General features: G+C 33.9%; 2 protein-coding genes across 4 annotated transcripts; both read left to right on the top strand.

The window, feature by feature from the left end:
- The first annotated feature begins 4,086 nt into the window (after nt 1–4,086).
- Nucleotides 4,087–8,068, top strand: LOC148918514 (wall-associated receptor kinase 2-like). Of its 2 annotated transcripts, XM_089048040.1 has the most exons (4): nt 4,091–4,282; nt 4,321–5,014; nt 6,331–6,489; nt 6,697–8,068. In XM_089048040.1, the coding sequence occupies exons 1-4, from the start codon at nt 4,247–4,249 to the stop codon at nt 7,833–7,835; spliced, it is 2,028 nt and encodes a 675-aa protein (XP_088904166.1). In that variant the 5' UTR covers nt 4,091–4,246; the 3' UTR covers nt 7,836–8,068. The 2 variants fall into 2 exon arrangements, with proteins under 2 accessions (XP_088904165.1, XP_088904166.1); XM_089048039.1 differs by having other exon boundaries at nt 4,087–5,014.
- Nucleotides 8,069–13,593: 5,525 nt separating this feature from the next.
- LOC148918513 (cyclic nucleotide-gated ion channel 1-like) lies at nt 13,594–17,970 on the top strand. 2 transcript variants are annotated; one of them, XM_089048037.1, is made up of 8 exons: nt 13,594–13,862; nt 13,939–14,004; nt 14,199–14,655; nt 14,752–14,943; nt 15,085–15,386; nt 16,239–16,350; nt 16,709–16,957; nt 17,328–17,970. In XM_089048037.1, the coding sequence occupies exons 2-8, from the start codon at nt 13,961–13,963 to the stop codon at nt 17,742–17,744; spliced, it is 1,773 nt and encodes a 590-aa protein (XP_088904163.1). In that variant the 5' UTR covers nt 13,594–13,862; nt 13,939–13,960; the 3' UTR covers nt 17,745–17,970. The 2 variants fall into 2 exon arrangements, with proteins under 2 accessions (XP_088904163.1, XP_088904164.1); XM_089048038.1 differs by having other exon boundaries at nt 13,697–13,862; nt 13,949–14,004.
- Nucleotides 17,971–20,944: the final 2,974 nt, after the last annotated feature.

Below are 20,944 nucleotides of genomic sequence, written 5' to 3'. Positions count from 1 at the left end.
GCATTGATCAAGGCAGGCAAGGCCTGCTAGTAGTTTCTTTACTCACAACTTCAACACAACAACGCTGGTTGTAAAAGGAATTAATGCATGGCCTTACAAGGAAAGGGCGCAGTCAAACAGTCAGGTTTGACAGCATAGGTGGCCGCTTTACAGAGTCAGATGTCTGTGATTCTGCAATCCTTCGCACGGTCCAGCATTCCAGTCACGCATTTTGATGCGTCGACCTCCGAGCCCGTCCACCAAGAGCATCCCCACCAGACCACGGCCTCTGTAGACCCCCAGACCTCCGAGCCGCATGTGCCAGATGACAATGTAGATTTTGGAACATTATTTGATTAGTTTTGTATTTTCATAATTATTTTTAAAAAATTTCTCTTGTAGTATACATTTATTTTATTTTATATAATAAATGTATTCTTTTCGTTTTTTTTTTTGCAATTTCATTTTATTAGCAAAATAAAAAAAACGTAATATTAAATTTATATAATCTATATTAATTTTGCACGATGAAACGTTTCTCGTCTTGCAAAGTCACATTTTACAAAATAAAAAAAACGTAAAAAACATTTTAAATACATATAATTTATTCTTGCGCGACGAAGTCTTTCGTCGTGCGAAAAGGATATGCGCGACAACGACTATTTCGTCACGCAATATCGTTCGTCGAGCAAACGTTGGCGACACAAATTGAGCGACGAAGAACTCTTCGTAGCACAAATTTCTGCGACACGAATCGCGTGACGAATATTATCCGCCGCGCAGTGTTGTTGCGATGAACCTTCTTTTGTCGCGCAAAGGTTTGTGTGGCGAACCAGTTGTGTCATCCTTTAACCTTTGTGCAACGAAGGTTAATCGTCGCACGCTTTGCACGATTTAATGCAAAAAATTGGTCGCGCAAAGTCTTTCTTTACGCTGTTTGCACGACGAATTTTCTGTCGCGCAGAAATTTGTGCGACTAAAAGTAACTCTGCGCGACGACATTCTCTTCATCGCGCAAATCATAAAATGTAGTAGTGATTGTATTTAATTGCATAATTTTTTTTCCATGTTAGTTTATTATATTCTAGCGAATGAAAGAGAAATGTGCCTCATTTTCATTTCTAGCCTAGGGCCACCCAAAAGTTAGGGTCGGCCCTGCTTCTTGATTGATTCTAGAGTTTCATGTTATAGGCTAAAGTTTTAACCATTTATTTGTCACGCTGTGTCACCAACTTTCATTTGCTTCCATGTTTTTTCACTTCATGCAAAGCAAGCAGAGCAAAACATTAATGAAAATTATTGGAAAATTCCAATAGGAGACCAGAATATAGCGTAGGTTGACAAGTAAACAAGAATATATAAGACCCTTTCTTCACCAATAGAGTTAGATTTTAATCACCCTTTCTTCAATAATCAACCCAGTTAATCATTCTCTCTCACCACAGCAAGGCCTTGTAGATTCCAACCCACTGGCCAAAGCATTAATATATCATTCTCTCTCACATTGTTAATCAGATTTCTTTCTTTTCCTTTTCTACTCAGTTTTCTCAGCAACCAAACATAGAAAAAGAAAACCCCTCAAAGCATTAATATATCAATAATACACAGAGCGAATAGAAAAACGGAACATTTCTCCTTAACGCCACGTAAAGTCTCTGTCTTTTTTGTGTGTGTACAGAGTCAGTCTGCTGGATCGTTGATGCTTCCCTGTTGTTTCGTCAGAAGATTTCTTCCTTCGTAAGAAAATTGAAAAAGAACCCCAAAAAATTATATAAATAAAGAAACAATTGGGCCTAAAAGCTATTCGGGTCGAGTTATTGACCCGCCGGTGGCCCAATCTCATGGGAAGAATTAGTAAGGCCAGGTCTGAGTGAGTGATGTTGCAAGATGATGTCCATGATGATGGGTTTGGTGTTGACCAAAAACAGATGATGGGTTTTGTGTAAATTTTCTACTTTTTGGTAATTATTTAATTTAGATGACCAATAAATTATTATTATTTAAGTTCGCTCTGTTTTCCTGTCCTCAAGTGTCTAAGCACCGAAAAAAAAACGTCTAAGCACCATCCTGAATTTGCCTGTTTTACCTTTTACCTACCCATCACCATCCTGAAAGAGTTGTGCATGAATTATATTGGATAGCTCATGGACTTCCAACAAGTTAGAGACGACCTAGACGTATTATATTATTGCAAGGGACAAATTTGTCCCACTGGAGGAGGACCGTCATGCGAATTGTGGAATCCCAATGTCATGATCACTCAGAAAATATTGAAGCTGTACAAAACACGTAGGGCATGAAATAAAGACGACCGCAATTCAGACAAGTTGCTTTTAAATTTATTCAATCGTCATCATCGACGACAGTGCCTGCATTATTTCCTCACTTTTTAGTAGTGAGCAGCTTTGGCCCTTGATTGCGACTCGAGTCTTCATCCCTTATCTGAAGTCTTGGTCAAGCCACGCCACTTTATCATTTAGGTCCAATCACCATACTATTGTCATCAATTTTAGCAACAACCAAATATTTTCACATACTCACATATTTGGAAATATTACATTTTGTCTTTCAGTGATCAAATATTACATTTTACATTTTACATTTTTCATAAATTAAAAATAGGTATGCAATAATTTATAATATACCTATAAATGTGTATAGGTACAATATTTGGAGAGGACAAATAGGTTCGTTTAAAAAGATGCGTACATTGTTTTACTCGGTACATTATAAGGGGAAAAAAATAGTTACATTATTTGGAGAGAGAAAATAGGTTTATTTATAATAAAAATATTGTTTTTCATAAAACAAATAATAGGTATTTTATTCAGAGAAAAAAGGGTACATTATTTAGAGAAAAAAATAGGAACATTATTTAGAGAAAAAAAAAAATAGGTACATTATTTAGAGAAAAAATAGGTTCATTTAAAAAAAATGTTTTTCATAAACAAAAAATAAATAGATTATCAAAATATTTTTTACAAATTTATAAATAAACCCAATCCTAGACATGTATTTATAAAAAAATCCAAGCACTATTTAAACATAGAAACACACCTAAAATCAACCCCAAAGTCAACTTTTTGGGTGTGTTTATAAATGGGTTTTGAGTGTGTGTAATGATGGGTTTTGGGTGTGTTTATATATTTAAATAGTGCTTGGTTTTTTTATAATTTCAACCCCCATTTTGGGTGTTTTAGTGAAACTCCCAATATTTTTCAACATAATTAGAATGTACACTATTATTCATTAAAACTATAATAAAATAGATTACTAGTAGTATAATTTATAGAAGGAAAACAACAACAAAAATTTATTAAATAAACTAAAATGTTACTAACACGTTAATGTTGAATTTAATATTTAATTTCAAATAAGTTTCAAAATTAATTCCTACATTCATTATAATCATTTGAAGATGTTTCCAAATTCAATGTATGTCATTAGTTACTTATTATCATTGTCTAAGCTTATTTTAGCATGATATATTACACAATTACTCATATATAATCTATTTGAAGGGAAAAACTCAAAACTAGCCACTTATTATTTTCTAATTGGTTTTAGAAATTTTATATGCGGAGAGATTATAGAATACTACCACGTAGTACATCTTATACATGTGTTAATGGATATTTATAAATACTAATTCCTCTAAGTAATTATATAATACACATGAGACGGGGCACGTAGGATCCAGTGGATGATGACACCAAAGTGGCTTAACGCGATGACGTAGTATTACATGTCGTTTGCTGTTTAGAACAGCCACGTGGACACTCATCTAGCCGTAGACTACATGTCAGTGCATTCTTTCTATAGTGGGTTAATTATTGTGACTCGACTCTTCATCACGAATATGAAAAAGCTATCTATTAAGAAAGTCTTTTAGTCAAGCCACGCCAGTTGGTCGCCAATTTTAACAAACAACCAAGCCAACCAAATATTTTCACATACTTTTATATTATCGAAAAAGGGTTTCAAGGTGGAATCTTTTCTCACTCGTTAATTAAAATAAATAAAACGGACGGATGAGTAAAGGCATTTCCTATCTATATAATAGGCCTCAGTTTCCTCAGGAAACAATTTACACATAACATACAGTGCATGCCTACACCACATATGGCCTTTCAATATGGGATGCTTATGCAACTTTCAATAAAGTTGCTCGTAGTACTTGTAGCAACAACAAGAGCAAGCGCAGGAGGAGCAGGAGAAGAAAATGAAACAGCTATAGCCCTGCCTCCCTGCAAACCCAAATGCGGTAATGTCACAATTCCATACCCATTTGGCATTGGCGCCGGTTGTTACTTCGGACCACGATTTGAAATCACCTGCGAGGATAGGTCCACAGAACCCCGATTGATGAAATCCCGTATGCTTGTCAGCAACATATCCCTTGAAGAAGGTGAGCTGCAAACAATGCAGTTAGTAAACCGAGTTTGTTTTGACAGCCACGGCGACCAAACCGGCACCGAAGACCAAAGCGTAGGCGGGCTCACTGTGATTCCTCCTTACACCATCTCTGGTGCCAAAAACATGTTGGTTGCGGTTGGTTGTGACACGTACGTGCGCTTAGTTGGTAGCCGGGATGATCAAAACTACACAACCGGCTGCTTCTCCCAATGTCAAAATAATATTAGTAGCAACGCCATTGATAAGAACGACCCTTGCTCTGGCATGGGGTGTTGCGAAACGAAGATCCCCCCTTTAATGCACAACCTGTCTCTGACGGTGTTAAGCTTTAGACAACATGAGCCTGTATGGGACTTTAACCCCTGCAGCTACGCCTTCGTTGTGGGAAGGGGCAACTTCACATTCAGCAATACAAGTTTTCAACAACTCCGCAATACAACCCGGCTTCCCCTGGTTCTTGATTGGAAAATTGGGGACGAGTCGTGTGAAAATGCAAAGAAAAGCAACAATTATGCATGCAAGGGAAACAGTGACTGCCATAACACGACTTCTTCAGGTTACATTTGCCGGTGTAAGGACGGCTACAAAGGGAACCCATACCTCGAAGATAGTTGCCAAGGTATAATATGTTTTTATTTTAATTTCTTATTTACCTAGTAGAATTGAAAATTGTTTAACCAGACAATTATTATATATCATGGACAAACAAACACACACACATATATATGCTTGTTTGCTTGTGTGTGTGATAATTATTAGAATCTTGTCCAATATAGATCCCTACATTTTCTATTTCCTAAACATATACCCATCACTCTATAAATCTATGTGTAAAACCCAATTTCAAATTTAAATGACTAGTAGGATATAAGAGGTTGTAGTATTTCTATGTTTTTACATCATTGCCACCAAACTTCATATTTTATTTATAATTTATTTCAAGCATTTCATTAACTACCATAATTGTAATTAATATACTCCCTATTAATAGCATATCAACCACCCCATTTCTTTTAGTTGTCATTCCCTCTCACATCTCGCCCCTTAAAATTACAAAAAAAAAAAAAAAAATCTGTAAATTACATATCCAATAATATACCTATGAAATATAATATAGAATATATACATATAAAATATAGGTATATTATTTACCCAAAAAAAAACAAAGTCAGTTACTTTGTAATTGCGTATATTTTTCATAATTAAAAATAGGTACACAATAATTTAAATAAAATATAGGTACATTATTTACCCACAAGTAAATTATTTTACAATATACCTGTAAATGTGTATAGGTACATTATTTGGAATAGATAATTATGTACACTTTTCATACTAGGTAAATTATGTTTTTCATAAAACAAACAAGTAATAGGTACATTATTTTTTCAACATAATTAGTATGTACAGTTTTATTCATAAACAATTATAAAGTGGATTATTAGTCATGTATAATTCATAAAAAGAAAATAATATAAACATTTTATTAAACAAACCGATTACCTAAATTTGAATTTATTGTTAAATTTTTTTTAAAATGTTTCAAAATTAATTCTTATATCCATTACAACCATTTAGAGATCTTTCCAAATTCAACATCTGTCATTATATACAATCCAATTAAAAACTGTTTTCATATTGATTCCTACATTAATATACAAAATGCAATAATGGCTTAGTTGAGGGTATTTTTGGAATCTGAAAAGTACAATAAATCAGATTTTATGCTTAATTAGGTAACTTGCTGAGTTGGATCCTAGTAATGGGTTTTTACTTATACAAATTGGGTATTATTTATAGGAACAAAAAGTGAAGGGTTTTAGGTACAGTAAATTGAATTTGAAGGGTGTAAGCCAAATTTACTATAATTATTATTGCAGCTATGATATTCTTCTTGATGGATCTATGATATTTGAGTTTTACTATTTCTTTCAGATATTGATGAGTGTGCTTTGAATGCGACCCTCTGTGAGAATGGGAAGTGCATAAATAAAGTTGGAAATTACACTTGTGAATGTAATAGTGGCTACCATAATCTGGACGATATTACGTGCATCAAAGCTCCCAATACAAAACCCTTGAAAATTTCGCTCGGTATGTATTTATTTTACATATAAGTCAATCAATGAAACATATATTCAACACACGAGCAGTAATGCATAGTTAATATTATTCATGAATCAATGAAACAAAATAGTAGGTAGACAAAAACAAAAAAGAAAAAAAATAATCATGAGTTAAAAAAGAAAGAAATGAAATAGCTAGCTGATACTTGCCTATATGGTTTTCAATTTATTGCAGGTGTGTCATTGAGCTTCTCTGTTTTAGTGGTTGCAATTCTTTGGAAATATAGGAAAAGTAGGAAAAAAAAAGAAGAGTATCTCAGACGAAAATACTTTGAAGAGAATGGCGGCGAGCGTTTAAAGGAAAAACTAGGGGACAAAGCCAGAATCTTTACTGAATCAGAAATTAAGGAGGCCACAAATAATTATGCTGTAAGAAACGAAATTGGTAGGGGAAGGCATGGAATTGTTTACAGAGGAGTACTAGATAGAAAAGACGTTGCCATAAGGAAGTCAAGAGTTAGTGCCCCAAATGATCACCAAAATCAAAGTACCGATGCCCAAAAACAAAGCACCTCCGCCCCAACTGACCAAAATCAAAATACCGAGGCCCCAACTGACCAAAAAGAAATTACCCCCCAGGAGCAATTTGTTAACGAGATGACTGTTCTTTATCAGATCAACCATAATAATGTTGTGAGATTCGTAGGTTGTTGTTTAGAGACCAAACCCCCAATATTGGTTTATAAGTTCATCCGCAATGGCAGTCTTCATACGCATATTCATGGAAAAGAAGGCGAAAAACCGCCACCACCACTTCCATTGGCAACGCGCTTGAACATAGCAGCCGAGACGGCAGGAGCCCTAGCATACTTGCACCACGACGGTTCGAATAAAATCATACACGGTGATGTGAAAACAGCTAATATACTATTAGATGAGAATATGACCCCAAAACTGTCCGACTTTGGAGCATCAAGACTACTGGTTCCTGAAGATGAGAATCAAAAATCAACTTTAGTCCATGATTCGGACGGATACGTAGACCCTGAATACCTTGACTCAAAGTCAAAGAAGCCCCTAACAGAAAAGAGCGACGTCTATAGCTTTGGAGTTGTGCTAGCGGAGCTGTTAACAGGCCGAAAGGCAGAGGAAAACCTAGCAAATGACTTTGTTGACTCGGTGGAAAAGGATATGTTGGGTCAAATTCTTGATGGAAAAATAGTGGAGGAACATCTTGATGCAGAAGTCAGAAAAGCTGCTGATCTGGCAAAAAGATGCTTGAACCCAATTGGGGAGGAAAGGCCTTTCATGAGACAAGTAGCTCCAGAGCTCCAATTATTAGTGCTAACCATGGCACTACGTCCAAGTGGATGAGGATAGGCTAAAGACACCGGCATCTTGGTTGGGTCATCTGCTTCCGCTGTCGATATTACGACCAGAACCAGTGCAGAGTGCGAGAGCAACATGAAATAATACCTCATGGAGATGGAACCAATAATTAGTTGACTTGTTTGTTGTTCCATGTAAATTTGTTGTGTGCTTTGCCTTTTTTTTCCAGGTGTTGTGTGCTTTACTTGTTATATATATATTGTAAATTTTTTTTCTTTCGTATGTGACTAGATTTGCATCCTGTTCAAAGTTGGTTTTCTATATTTGAGGATGTTATGAATTCAAGATTTTCTGATTGAAATGTATGTAATCATTTAAGACATTAATCTATATATAAAGCAAAAGACAAAAGACAAAGAACAATAAAATATTCAAAATGTCAAAAAATACCCTTTGTTAATTAGGTTTATAAAACAAAATAAGAGATAAAATAGTAAAAACAAAATGTTGAATTTTTTTATATAAAAAAAAAAGAAAAAGAAAAGTAGTAGCTAATTGAACAATCTGATTTTGTTTTTGTTTTTGTTTTTAATTTTTCATTGCTTCTTATTTTTTAAAATTATCTCAAACATATTGCTTCTAAAACAATATATTAAATATTTAAGGCTAAATGTCATTTTTGGTCCCTGTAATTTGACACTTCAACTACTTTTGACCATGTTCTAATTACTAAAATGTCTTCGTTATTTGATTAAAGTAAATGTCAAATTCAACTTTTTTTTTAAAATTGTGTGAGGATATAATAGGTAAAAAAAATTATGAATTCCTAATAGGTTAGTTCACCAAGAATTAAAATACCACCTCTCACACAAGAATTGAATTTCTCAATTGCTATTTTATGTAGGCACCACTTACTTTTTAATTCCTTGATGTGAAGAAAGTTAATGTAAGAATCCTTCTATAATTGAAATTCAATTCTAATTTTAATTCCAATTCTTGATTAATAAACACTTCAAAATAAAAAGACACATTACCTTTCTCTTTTTCCTTTTCTCAACTTGTCTACTTTTTCTATTTTTATTACATTATTTTCTTGCACTCAGATATTCACAGCTTTAGGCCGTGATTGTGACTCGAGTCTTCATCACTAATAAAAACAAGATATTCACAGCTCCACCAAACTACCATTGGTCCAGTCAAGATTAGTTGTCAACAAAGATTCTATAGAGATATTACTGGCTTGAAGCACGAGGTCGTGAAGTTGCTTTTCCATTTACATGTGCAGGAGAAAAGGCACATTACTTGTCTCTTTTCCTTCCCTTTCCTTTCTTTTCTTCAACATGGCTCTTCTTTTTATTTTAATACATTATCTCTTATGCCTTTTTTTTTTCTTTTTGATCATGAGATTTTTCTACTAGTAAAGTGACCATCCTCGTAAAATTAGCCTTGGCTTGGCTTGGCTTGGTTGGCTAGCAATTCCTTTAATGAAGACATATATCAACATCGGCAGACTGATTTGTGTCGTTCATAATCATATCTCTTATTAAATAAAACTCAACATTACTTTGATCGCGTTCTTTTAGTAAGGTCACCTCCGATCATGGGTCATATGCCAAATATAACTATAAAATAATACAAAACTCATTTTCAGTTATGAGCTACAAAAAATTGGCCAAATTTAGAGGAGTCACATTTAGCCATTTAGCCCTTCAACTAAGCCACTTGTAACCCAACTATAGTCACACAACATTATTGCAATGGACAAATTGTACCGATGGGAGATCAATTGTGAAATATCATCAGCTTTTAGATAAGCATGAATCAATTCCATCTCCAGTATTAATTTGGTCCAGTCAAGATCAATTATGAACAAAGATGCACGAGGTCGTGGGTTGCAAGTATTTGTAGTATTTTCTCCATTTTGTAGAATTGGCCTTGGCTTGCTAGCACTTCCTTTATTCTTAATTCGTTCTACAAATTTCCATCCCTAGCTGAAACTACCAAGCTTTATGTTCATGGATTATAATTGAATTTGTTCTTGGATGTTCCATTGACTTAGTGACGACCTAGACACCATTATTGCAATAGACAAATTTGTACTAATGGAGCACTAATAGATCAATTGTGAAATAATATCATCAGCTTTTAGATAAGCATGTTCTATCTCCAGTACTAATTGGTCCAGTCAAAATCAATCGTGAACAAAGATTCAATGGATGTTGGCGTGATGCACGAGGTCGTGCGTCATGCACCATGGTTGTAAGTCATTAAGCCATGGTTTTAGTTTTATTTAATGTACCATTAATTCTAAGTACTTTTATTGAAAGCGCTTATGTTGAGAAGGACTTCTTATATATAAACATATTTGTTGTATTTGAACTATATTTATTGACTACATTATTGATCAGTGACCACATCTCAAATTTAGGTAGATTCCACATATCATCTCTCCTTTCCTTTCCTTTCCTTTCTTTTCCTAAACATGTCTCTTCTTTTTATTTTAATACATTATCTCTTATGCCTTTTTTTTTTGTCTTTTTGATCACGAGATTTTTATACTAGTAAAGTCACCATCCTCGTAGAGTTAGCCCTGGCATGACTTGGCTGGGTAGCAATTCCTTTAATGAAGACATATATCAACATCGGCATACTTTTTTTATTATATAAAACTCAACATTACTTTGATCGCGTTCTTTTAGTGAGGTCATCTTCAATCATGGGTTATAAGCCAAATATAGCTATAAATTAATGCAAAATCCATTTATGAAAAAATAAAATAAAATAGGCCAAATTTTGAAGGCCCCACATTAGTTCATTAGCCCTTGTTTTTTTTTTTTTTTGTAGGCTCGTCGCATATGCTTTTCAAGAGAAAAAAGTATCACGCATGATCGTGAGCATTAAACATCTCATGCAATCATTGGCGGAACTATGAATTTTTTTAGTCTAGGTGAAAATTTTAAAGGTTAAAAGCTTAAAAGAAAAGGAGTGGGCTATAATTTATATAGTATATCAACTAATACGAAAATTAATATCAAATCATTAATTAATATGAAAATCAATGTCAAATCATTAATTAATCTAATAAGAATCAATATCAATTAATCTAACGAAAATCAATATCAAATTATCAATTAAACAAACAAATAATAATTGATCATACCTCGACTCTTGTGCCACACAATCTCTTCCTATTTGAGTTTGCTAATCATACAAATACAGAGATAGTCAAATAAAAATATTTTAATTATCTCAAACGTATTCCTTCTAAAAAAATATTTTATATATTTAATTTTAGGAGGCTAGTGGGAATAGGGAAGTATTTTAGCAGCATTGTCCAATCCAAACAAGGTGTTATTTATTTTAACATATATGGATGTCTCCATATGTTCCATGACACGAAGCCAGCCATGCCATGGACTTCCAAAACGTATATACAGCTATAATAAAACCCTAAGTTGCCTGTACCAACCCTGCATCGACAATCTCTTTTAACTTTCCTTTTTATTTTTGTCTATTTTTTATATTTTATTACATTATTTTCTTGTTCCTTTTACTTTCTTGTGCTGTGTGACACAAGCGAACTCTACCTCCAGCTAGGATGTCTCCATTATTTTCTTGTTCCTTTTGCAAAATGTACATTTTCTTAAGATTGCAATTAAGAAAAGAGACCAACATTGGTTCCCTATATTATTTAAGATCCTCTTTTAGATGATTTCTAAAATTTAATAAAATTCTCGTCAGTCATACTGTCCAGGATTCTCACAGAAGAAAAAATAAATAAAGTAAAAAAACGGAAGAAATGTTTTAGTACGTAGTTCTAGACGTGATAGACAAAAAAAGGTTAAATGAGTTTCTTAAAGATCTGTTTGGTTCTGAGCGATAAATGTAACTTATTGCCTTGGTTCAGGCTGCCAACTCTTGTTTCTCTTTACTTAGATTTTTTTTAATTTAAAAAAAAATGATTATGGAGAATTGCAAACAAACATGGCATGTAAAGGATGGTCCAAACACAACACTTGCTAATCAATAAACAGTAGGCAGCATATCTTCTATTTACTACATGAATTTTATTAGGGGGAAGCAAGAAAAAGAAAAAAAAGAAAAAAAAGGAAGTTGAGGGAGGTTACCCCAATCCTCTATATGGTTTAATCAATATTTGGTGGTCTGAGACATGTCATGGTATGTATGCCATGATCCAATCCAACAGTTAAGAGCTATGATTTCACCTAAGAACCATATATAAAGCCCTTACTATAGAATGACTCTTCACTATATTTTTTTTATAATAAAAAATGGCAACAGTCACCCCAACAAATGTCACCTCACCTTTAGTCACCCCAGCAAATATCACCAAATAATAGTGGTTGTTGTCACTCTTTTTTTCTTTTCTTTTTTTGTAGTGCTTACCTGTCAAAGATTATAGAAGGAAATTTTATTTGTTTGCTAAAATATTTAGAGTCATGCTAGAGATATCATCTTTAGATACCAACTTGTAAATCATTTCTCTTCATCTATTGAAGTTTAATTGACCTAAAAAAAAGGAAAATAATATCATCCCTATTCTCTTATCCTCTTGCCATATAGGTGGGACTAAATTGTATTGGATGTTCCATGGACTTGCAAGAAGTTAGTGACGACCCAGACAACATTATTGCAATGGACAAATTTGTACCGATGGAGGATCATGTGAATTATTTAACCCCACAATATAAATATAAAGGGAAGACTACATCAATTGTGAAATATCATCAGCTTTAGATAAAGCATGAATCAATTCCATCTCCAGCACTAGTCAAGATCAATTATGAATAAAGATTCTATGAATGGAGATAGACTGGCGTGATGCACGAGGTCGTGTGTTGAAAGTATTTGTAGTGTTCTCTCCATTTATACAAAGGGGAATGTTAGCAATCATCTCTTTAATTTTTTTTTTTTGCAAATTCTTTCTTTTTGTCATGACATGTGTTACTTTATTTATACTTAAAACAATGTCATTAATAATCAAATAAGCTAGTTTTTGTTTTCCAAATTTACTCTTAAATTAAATATATTGACTTCCCTAATTTCTTCAATTTAAAAAATATTTTCTCTCTCCATCTCACTCTCAATCCTCTCTATCCTTTGCAGCGCCCCTCAACCCTTCTTATACCTCCCCGCTTCTCCCCAAAACAAACACTAATACCCAGCAATGACCCATGACCAGTACCCAAACAAGCACATGAAAGTAACCCACTTCCTCTCCCCCCCATTACCACCAAACATCTCCCACATCCCCACCCAACAGCCCCCCACCTTCCCTCGTCCTTTCCTTTCTCTGTTGTTTGTAATTGAACAATTTTTTATTTTATTTCTCAAATCTCACCACCAAACCATTATTATTATTATTATTATTTTAATATTTGATCTTGTTTATAAAAAAAAAGTGTTTGAACTTTCATGATTTGAGAAGCAAAGGGTCTATAGAGGTTAGAGAGGGACAAAAAAATATTGGATTTTTTTTTCTCATCGCACAAATGTGTGTGAGAGAGAGAGGTTGGGTTGTGTCTTGTGTCAAGGGCATATATAGAAATAGAATTTAATGTTTTATTAAAATTAAAAACATTGTTTTGAGTGAGAGAGAAGTGCCATGTATCATTAGAAAATTGGAAAAAGTTCAACGAGAATGTTAGAAAAAAAACTGCTAGCATTTTTCCTATGAAAAAAGATTTTTTTTTTTGCAAACGTACATGCAACTTAAGGCCATGCACCATAGTTTTCTCTATTATTTTTTTAAATGTTGCGAAAAGAGGTCCTGTCAGTAATAAATCAGTTCTAGGTCTTTTTAAAAGAAACAAAGTCTTGGTCAGTCAACGAAGGTAAACAGAAGTCATTGCCCTGTTTATAATTACTTCACGAAATTGCCTAGTAAGCCCACAGCTATTTCTGACTAGCAGAATAACGGCCTCTCTCCTCACAGATCCTTACTCTCTTCATCTGATGAAGTTTTATTGACCCAAAAGAGAAAATGAAAAAGGAAAAAAAGATCATCGCTATTCTCTCATCCTCTTGCCTTTGCATCCAGTAAATAGCGTGGTAAGTGTTTTTATCAGTTGAAGCTTAATTTCCTGAAATAAATATTTGTAATCTCTCTCACTATCTACGTTCAAAGGCTTCTGTAGGCTCTTGAAGTTATGTCTGTACAGCGCTGTGTTGATGATCTGACCAAAATCATAAGGTTAGTTTTTGCAAGATGTAGCCGTTTAATAATATAAGATGACTATTTGGCGTGCCCCACTGAGTATCATCTCGTTTTCTACGATATCGTAATGTATTTTAATTGACTTGTCATTTGATTTTGGGTTAGATATACTCTAATTTGTTAAGTCTAGACTTATCTCAATTTTCTGATTGCACTTTTCTTTTAATTAGCGACGCACCAGGTAAACTGGCACGATGTCTGCCATCCGAAGTCAGAGAATTTTTAACAAAGAAATGGGAAAGAACACATTTTTCAGCTTCTTTCTGGAACAAGATGATTGTAATTTCATGTGCTATTGCAATTTCCCTAGATCCCTTGTTCTTATACATTCCATTCATCGATCAGAATAACAAATGCCTTGGAATGGACAAAAGGTTGTGGAATGTGGCTCTGATTTTGCGATCTCTGACGGATATCACTTTCGTGGTGGATATTGGATATCAAATCTATGGAGGGCTTAATAAAGCCTACAAGGAGATCAACCAAGGGAAGCCAGAATGGCAAGTGGATTGGCAAACGACGTTAATAAAAAGAGATGAGATAATTCCATTTGCTAAGAATTTAGCCCGGGAGTTGAAGTGGTGTTGTTTGGTGACTGACCTTCTCTCTGTTTTTCCCATGCCACAAGTAATAAGAGAAATTTAAATTTTTGGTGTAAATTATGAACTAGGCAGCTTTAATTACAATGGACTTCTAACCCATTACTATTATTCTTTTGTGCAGCTTCTAGTGAAAGGTTTTTTCAAAATGTGGTCGGGATATTCAGAACCAACAAAGGCTGTCAACTTTTTTCTTCTCAGCCAGTATCTGCCAAGAATTTATCGAATTATTTTATCTTCTACCGAACTTACAAGGACCATCGGAATATGGGTCAAAGCCCTATTCAATTTGTTTTTATACATTATTGCTAGTCACGTAAGTTTCACTTCCATATCCTTTTATTTTAATACGGACTTATTTTGGTAATCGATAAATGCTTGATGAAGTTTAGTTGGATTTACAATAAACTCATGATTAATGCTTAGATCTATCAATTAATTAATTATGTTTTCATAGGTTCTTGGAGCGTTTTGGTACTTCTTTTCCATTCAACGAGAGACCTTCTGTTGGCACCAGGCTTGTCAAAATCAAACAAATCCTGGGGGATGCATGAGTACCTTTTATTGTGATCGTCACAATGCTGCCAAACCAAATATCACATTTTTTGATGAACATTGCAAAATAAATGTTCCATACAATGCTATAGAGCCGTTTGAGTATGGAATATTTCTTGATTCCCTTAAGTCTGGTAATGCGGCGCATATAAATTTTCCAACGAAGTTGTGCTACTCTTTCTGGTGGGGTCTGAGAAATTTGAGGTTTGCTTGCACATGTATATCTTTTTTAAAATTTCACTATTTTATTTTGTATCCTCTATTAATCACAGATTTTTTTTTTATACTAGATTAAAAAAAAAAAGATTCACTATTATACCCAATATAGAAGTCCAAATTAAAAATATATATATCTAATATAAAATGGACTTTAGGAACACAACCAAAATCCATTTATAACATAACAAAGAGGCTTCAAATTTCCTATACAAGACTACTATCGATTTCTTAAAATAAGCCCAACCCCCAAAATCTCATAAAAAAACTCAAAATCCTTGATATGGCATCAAAGTAATTTAATCAAAATTAAATTCAATAGGGTCAGTTGTAAAGATAGGGCATCAAAGTAATATAAAGATTAAATGGTGCAAAGTTTATTTATATCACTAGTGCTTAGAATGAATATATAACTAAATATCTCATAAATAAAAAAAGTCTTCAACAAAATATGATATCCTATTCCTCTTCTTCTTCTCTATTTTATAAATAATATATATCATATTCCAAAGTGCTTCCTAGTGCTAGTCTTGCTAAATTTTTTATACTACTTGATATGCATTGTAAGTCAGTAAATAAAGGAACGGTTGTAAATTTTCTCTTTACTTACTCCTATTGTATATGATATATTTTAAATAAGACTACTTTTCCTTTTATGTGGTAACTAAACTTACAAGGAGGATCCTTTTAGGAATCCCCCATTCCTCTGATCATACAAAAGCTTAATAGAAGAAGGAAATAATTGTTAGAGAACCAAATAAGTGTTGCTTTTGTAACTACTTTCTTCTGCCATTCATTAGTATCTCACATTTTTCTTGGTCCATTACTTACTTTTTGCAGCAATTTTGGCACGAATCTTGCAACAAGTAATTATGTGTGGGAAAACTTGTTTGCAATTCTAATTTCTGTCACTGGCTTGCTATTATTTATATATCTCATTGGAAATATTCAGGTTAGTAATAAATCTCTCTCTTAGATATCTATTTGGTTTACTTTCAATTACTTTCCTTCAGCTTTCAGGGGCGAATCTCCATCTTATGTAAATGTATATTCTCTTCTATTGATGGATCTCCTGCATAATTTTATTTGAGATGACGTTGTGAGGTTCACTAAGAATTTTATTTCAACTATCTGAACTGTTTGCCTTTGTGTCCTTAAAAAATTTGACCTTGAAAACCAATAAGGCATCAAATGGTTTTAGAATCAAGTGATTTTTTACATAGATTTTTTAGGGAATACTTAAAAGTTAGATGATTGGATCATTGATATACACTTCTAATTTACTATTTGTGCTGAAATGTACCTTTCAGACATTCATTCAGATGAGAACCACACAATCGGAGGAAATTAGGAAGAAGATTGAATTAAAAAAAGGAGATATAGACGAGTGGATGAAGAAATATCATATTGATGATGAAAAGAAGGATGAAATCATGAAAAACATAAATAAAAAATTGGAAGAGGACAAAGATGCTGAGCTGGAGATTCTATTCAATGTTCTTCCCGGTTATATGAAAAAACATCTAAAGCATCTTCTTTGCTTCAAAACTCTATCACAAGTATGTTTCTCAACCTCTCTCTTTCAAGTATTTGTATGTATATTATTTATTAAAAAAGAAAATTCTGACCACCTAAGAAATACATGAGTTGCCTTGGCCTTCCGTCACTCATACATCTCATTTGATGGTTCAGTTTGGTTTAGATTGAGACCAAGGCAGTTCTTATAAATCGCATTTCCTTAAATGAGATTTAAGAAATAATATGTTGGATTGTCATCTAACTTAATCAGTTCAAATCCAATATTTATAGATTTATCAAATAGAGACCAGGACATTAGTCTAATTTACAAGGAATTAATTTGTATTGTTGAACTTATATAAATGAATGAATCTTGGTTTGTGTTTAAATGTCGATTGATTTTAAATACAGGTTAAACTCCTCCAATATATAAATGAGAATGTGCTGACAATGATGTGCGACTGTCTGACGCCAGTGACGTACAAAGTAAATCAGATGATATTTACAGAGGGGGAACCAATTGATCGCATGCTTCTTATTATAGATGGAACTGTATTTACCTACTCTAATTCTAGCTTTGCACGACGTGAAGAAACAACAGAAGATTCTGGTGTCCCATCCCCAAAGGACAAGGAGGGACCTGGAAAAAGTGTTTATGGAGAAAAGCTTCTGACGTGGGCATCCCCCAACAAATCTGGGTTTGAGGTTCTTCCTCGCTGGACCGAAAATGTCAAATGTCATACAAAAGTAGAAGGTTTTACTCTCTCAGCCCAGGACTTGCTAAGGGTAGTCTCCAGACACGAACGGTGGTGGAAGTTAAACGTATAACCTTGATCTCCCTCCCACCTTCTACGGCGGCTGCCAGGCTGGTCATGTGTGTGTGTGTGTGTGTATATATATATATATGTATGGTAATTTAGGTAACCTTCCAAGTAACAAGGATATCCAGTTTTTTTTTTTACTTGTGTTTTTGAGTGCTTGTATCGTACTTTCCCCTACAAAAAACAAGACTAATGAAGATGAGAGGTGGACAGAGAAAAATCATTATAGATTAGTAAGGCATTTCCCCTACAAAATAGGCCAGGCTTTGCCTCACTTTCCTCATAAACGATACAGTGCATATACATGGCCTTCCAATATGGGATGCTTATGCAATTTTCTATGTTGCTAGGACTTGTACTAACAGCAGCAAGAGGAGGAGAGGAAAAAATTGAAAATTTGCCAGTGTTCGTCAGGCTTCCAAGGGAACCCATATCTCCCAGATGGTTGCGAAGGTATATATACGTACCATCTTTATATTAGCCACTAAAAAATTGAAAATTGTTTTACTATTTGATTATTATCAGGAACAATTAATACTATGTGTTTATGAAACACTATGTTCAGTCAAACAATATGGGTAGAATATTTTTCAGGTTGTATTTCATTCTCCAAAAGGAGGTATTTATAATATAAGGATGTAACCATAGAAGGGTCAAACTAGGAAACAAGATAAAATCATAATTACACAATATCTGTACAAAAGAAAAGAAATATAGTCCTAATAAACTACGAAATAAATATCATAATTAAGCTAGGATCTCACTAACACTCTCCCTCAAGTTGGAGCAAAGATGTCATGCATGCCCAACTTGTCAAGTGAGTTGAGAAAGACCGTAGTAGACACAGCTTTCGTAAGAACATATGCTAGTTGATACACTCGGATGATATAAACGGAAAAATAATAATTTATGCATGCAACTTCTCTTTAAAAAAATGTCGATCAATCTTCATGTGCTTTGTACGATCATATTGCACAAAGTTATGCGCAATTGCAATTGCAGCTTTATTATCACAATACAAATCAATGGGTTTCTGGGGTCTAAACCCAAGATCTACCAACAATCTTCTCAACCATAGTAATTTGCATACACCTTGAGTAATCCCATGGTACTCGGCCTCGGCACTAGACCTAGACATCGCTTTGTACCCTGATTGCAGTTCAGTCATGGAGTTAAATTTCTTGAAACTATTGAAAGCTTTAAATTTGCTTCTGAAGAAATATAGACCCAAATCATCCTTGTGAAGTCATCAATTATCAACATAAAGTATTTGTTGTCTGCAACATATTCATTTCTCTTAGGGCCACAAAGGTCAATGTGAACTAACTCAAGTGGAATATTTGCTCTTTGAGCTTGGCCTTTTGGAAAAACTAATTTTGTGTTGTTTTCCCAGTTGGCAGTCCTCAAACACATCATTTTTCTCTTCTAGTTAAGGTGATCCATGCACCATATCTTTGTCTCTCAGTTGTTTTAACCCTTTAAAGTGTAGATGTCCTAGCCTTTTATGCCAAGTCCATGTGCAATGAGTGACTGTTGCTTTCATGGCTAACTAGTTTTCAGCTAATAGATATAAAAGATATCACATGTTCTTCTTCATTGGAACCTTGATGATGAGATAGTTCATTGAGGAACTGTCAAACACTTTGCACATGCCTTCTCCAAACACCAATTAGTATCCATGCTCATTCATTTGCCCAACACTCAACAAATTCTCCTTTAGTCCTAGCAGATACATCACTTCCCTTATATATTTTCTGCCTTTACAAGTGCACCAGTTGGCATTTGCACTTTCCCAGCCACATTAATTTGTCCTTACATCAATAAGCAATTCCACATTTCCAATCATATGATTGCTACAGCCACTGTCAATGTACCACTCCCCTTGTGTTTTTGTCTCAGTGGTTGCACAGTTAGCATAGAACAAGTTCCCAGACACTTCCATTGACTTGCACAGTTTGCCTTCTATATAGACTTTCCTGCATTGCACTCTCTAGCCAAATGACCAAATTTGTCACAATTGTAACATTTTGGCTTGCCTTTATAATTGCATTCTCCAAAGATTTCAGAAGGAAAAATGATTAACTTACGTAGGAAATCCACATTCCCCTATATATAATGCTCTCGGTCAACTTAATTCAATAAACGAAGGGGATTAAATAATACAACTTACTAAATTAAATTTATTTATGTCAAGTAATCTCATCTACATGTAGAATTAATGAAAGAAAAATTCTACGTTTTTTTGAACTGCCATTGTATATGTAAATACGTTTTTTTTTTTTCTTTTAAAACTTCCAATCATATCTCGAACATATTTCACGTTAGTAATTTCTCCAAGAACCGGTTGCTTGTATTTCAATCTGTAGTTCTCCTCTCTATGTATATCCGGTGGTTCATGCTACTCACACATTTTGGAGACATTACATTTTGTATCCCATTGGTACGCAATGCATCGACGTTGTTGAGATGCTTTAAAATTCTATCTCCATCATGAGCCATGCATGCATGCATCGATCATCATCATGGGACTCAATTATCTAGGATGTTACATGGCCTGAAGGCATGGACTTCCAGCAAGTAATAGAGACGAACCAATCATCATGATGAGCACCCTCGTAAATTTGCCGGTTTTACCCTTCTACCGACCCACTAGGCACTAGCAATAATAATAGAAATAAAAGGACACCTTTACTTCTCTCTTCCTTTCCTCGACCTGTCTATTTTTTAAATAAATTTATTTAGAGCATTCACAATCATACTCTCTATTTTTTTAGTTAAATTTTAGCTAAAAACATATAAAAGTTATTTTAGGAGTTCTCTATAAAATTTAAACTTCAATCGTGCTCTCTAGTTTAGGGAGTTATAAATATTATAACTCTTTTTTGATTAGTTCATATCTATTTTTTTTTTAAAGTTAGCATTAAATAAAGATTTAAAATACTCGTTAAATAAAGCGACATTAAATTATAGGGAGCCACTAGGAGTCATTTATTTCTCTTCGGATTTAGGAGCTCCTAGAGGTCTCCTTATTTTAGGAGGTGAATAGGGAGCATGGTTGGAGTTGTATTTTTACAATTTCTCCTTAAAATTTGTCTGATGAGGTGGTTTAAGGAGTCATTGTGGATGCTCTTATTACATAACTATAATTAATCTGAAAAAAACTCTGAAATAATTGAATTAGACAATGCAACGGAGTCCAACAAATTA

Source organism: Prunus mume, linkage group LG3 (genome assembly GCF_029339155.1).
Source record: "Prunus mume cultivar Tortuosa linkage group LG3, ASM2933915v1, whole genome shotgun sequence".
In the NCBI taxonomy this organism is placed as follows: domain Eukaryota; kingdom Viridiplantae; phylum Streptophyta; class Magnoliopsida; order Rosales; family Rosaceae; genus Prunus; species Prunus mume.
Note: the sequence above shows the minus strand (reverse complement) of the source record. Positions and strands in the feature narration are given on the sequence as shown.

What these genes read in the sequence shown, in the direction of transcription:
- LOC148918514 (XM_089048039.1), top strand. Translation starts at nt 4,087, where the DNA reads ATGCCTACACCACATATGGCCTTTCAATATGGGATGCTTATGCAACTT. An exon ending in CCTCGAAGATAGTTGCCAAG is followed by an intron (nt 5,015 to 6,330) that starts GTATAATATGTT and finishes TATTTCTTTCAG; the next exon opens with ATATTGATGAGTGTGCTTTG. An exon ending in ACCCTTGAAAATTTCGCTCG is followed by an intron (nt 6,490 to 6,696) that starts GTATGTATTTAT and finishes AATTTATTGCAG; the next exon opens with GTGTGTCATTGAGCTTCTCT.
- LOC148918513 (XM_089048037.1), top strand. Translation starts at nt 13,961, where the DNA reads ATGTCTGTACAGCGCTGTGTTGATGATCTGACCAAAATCATAAG. An exon ending in GATCTGACCAAAATCATAAG is followed by an intron (nt 14,005 to 14,198) that starts GTTAGTTTTTGC and finishes TCTTTTAATTAG; the next exon opens with CGACGCACCAGGTAAACTGG. An exon ending in TGGGGTCTGAGAAATTTGAG is followed by an intron (nt 15,387 to 16,238) that starts GTTTGCTTGCAC and finishes TACTTTTTGCAG; the next exon opens with CAATTTTGGCACGAATCTTG.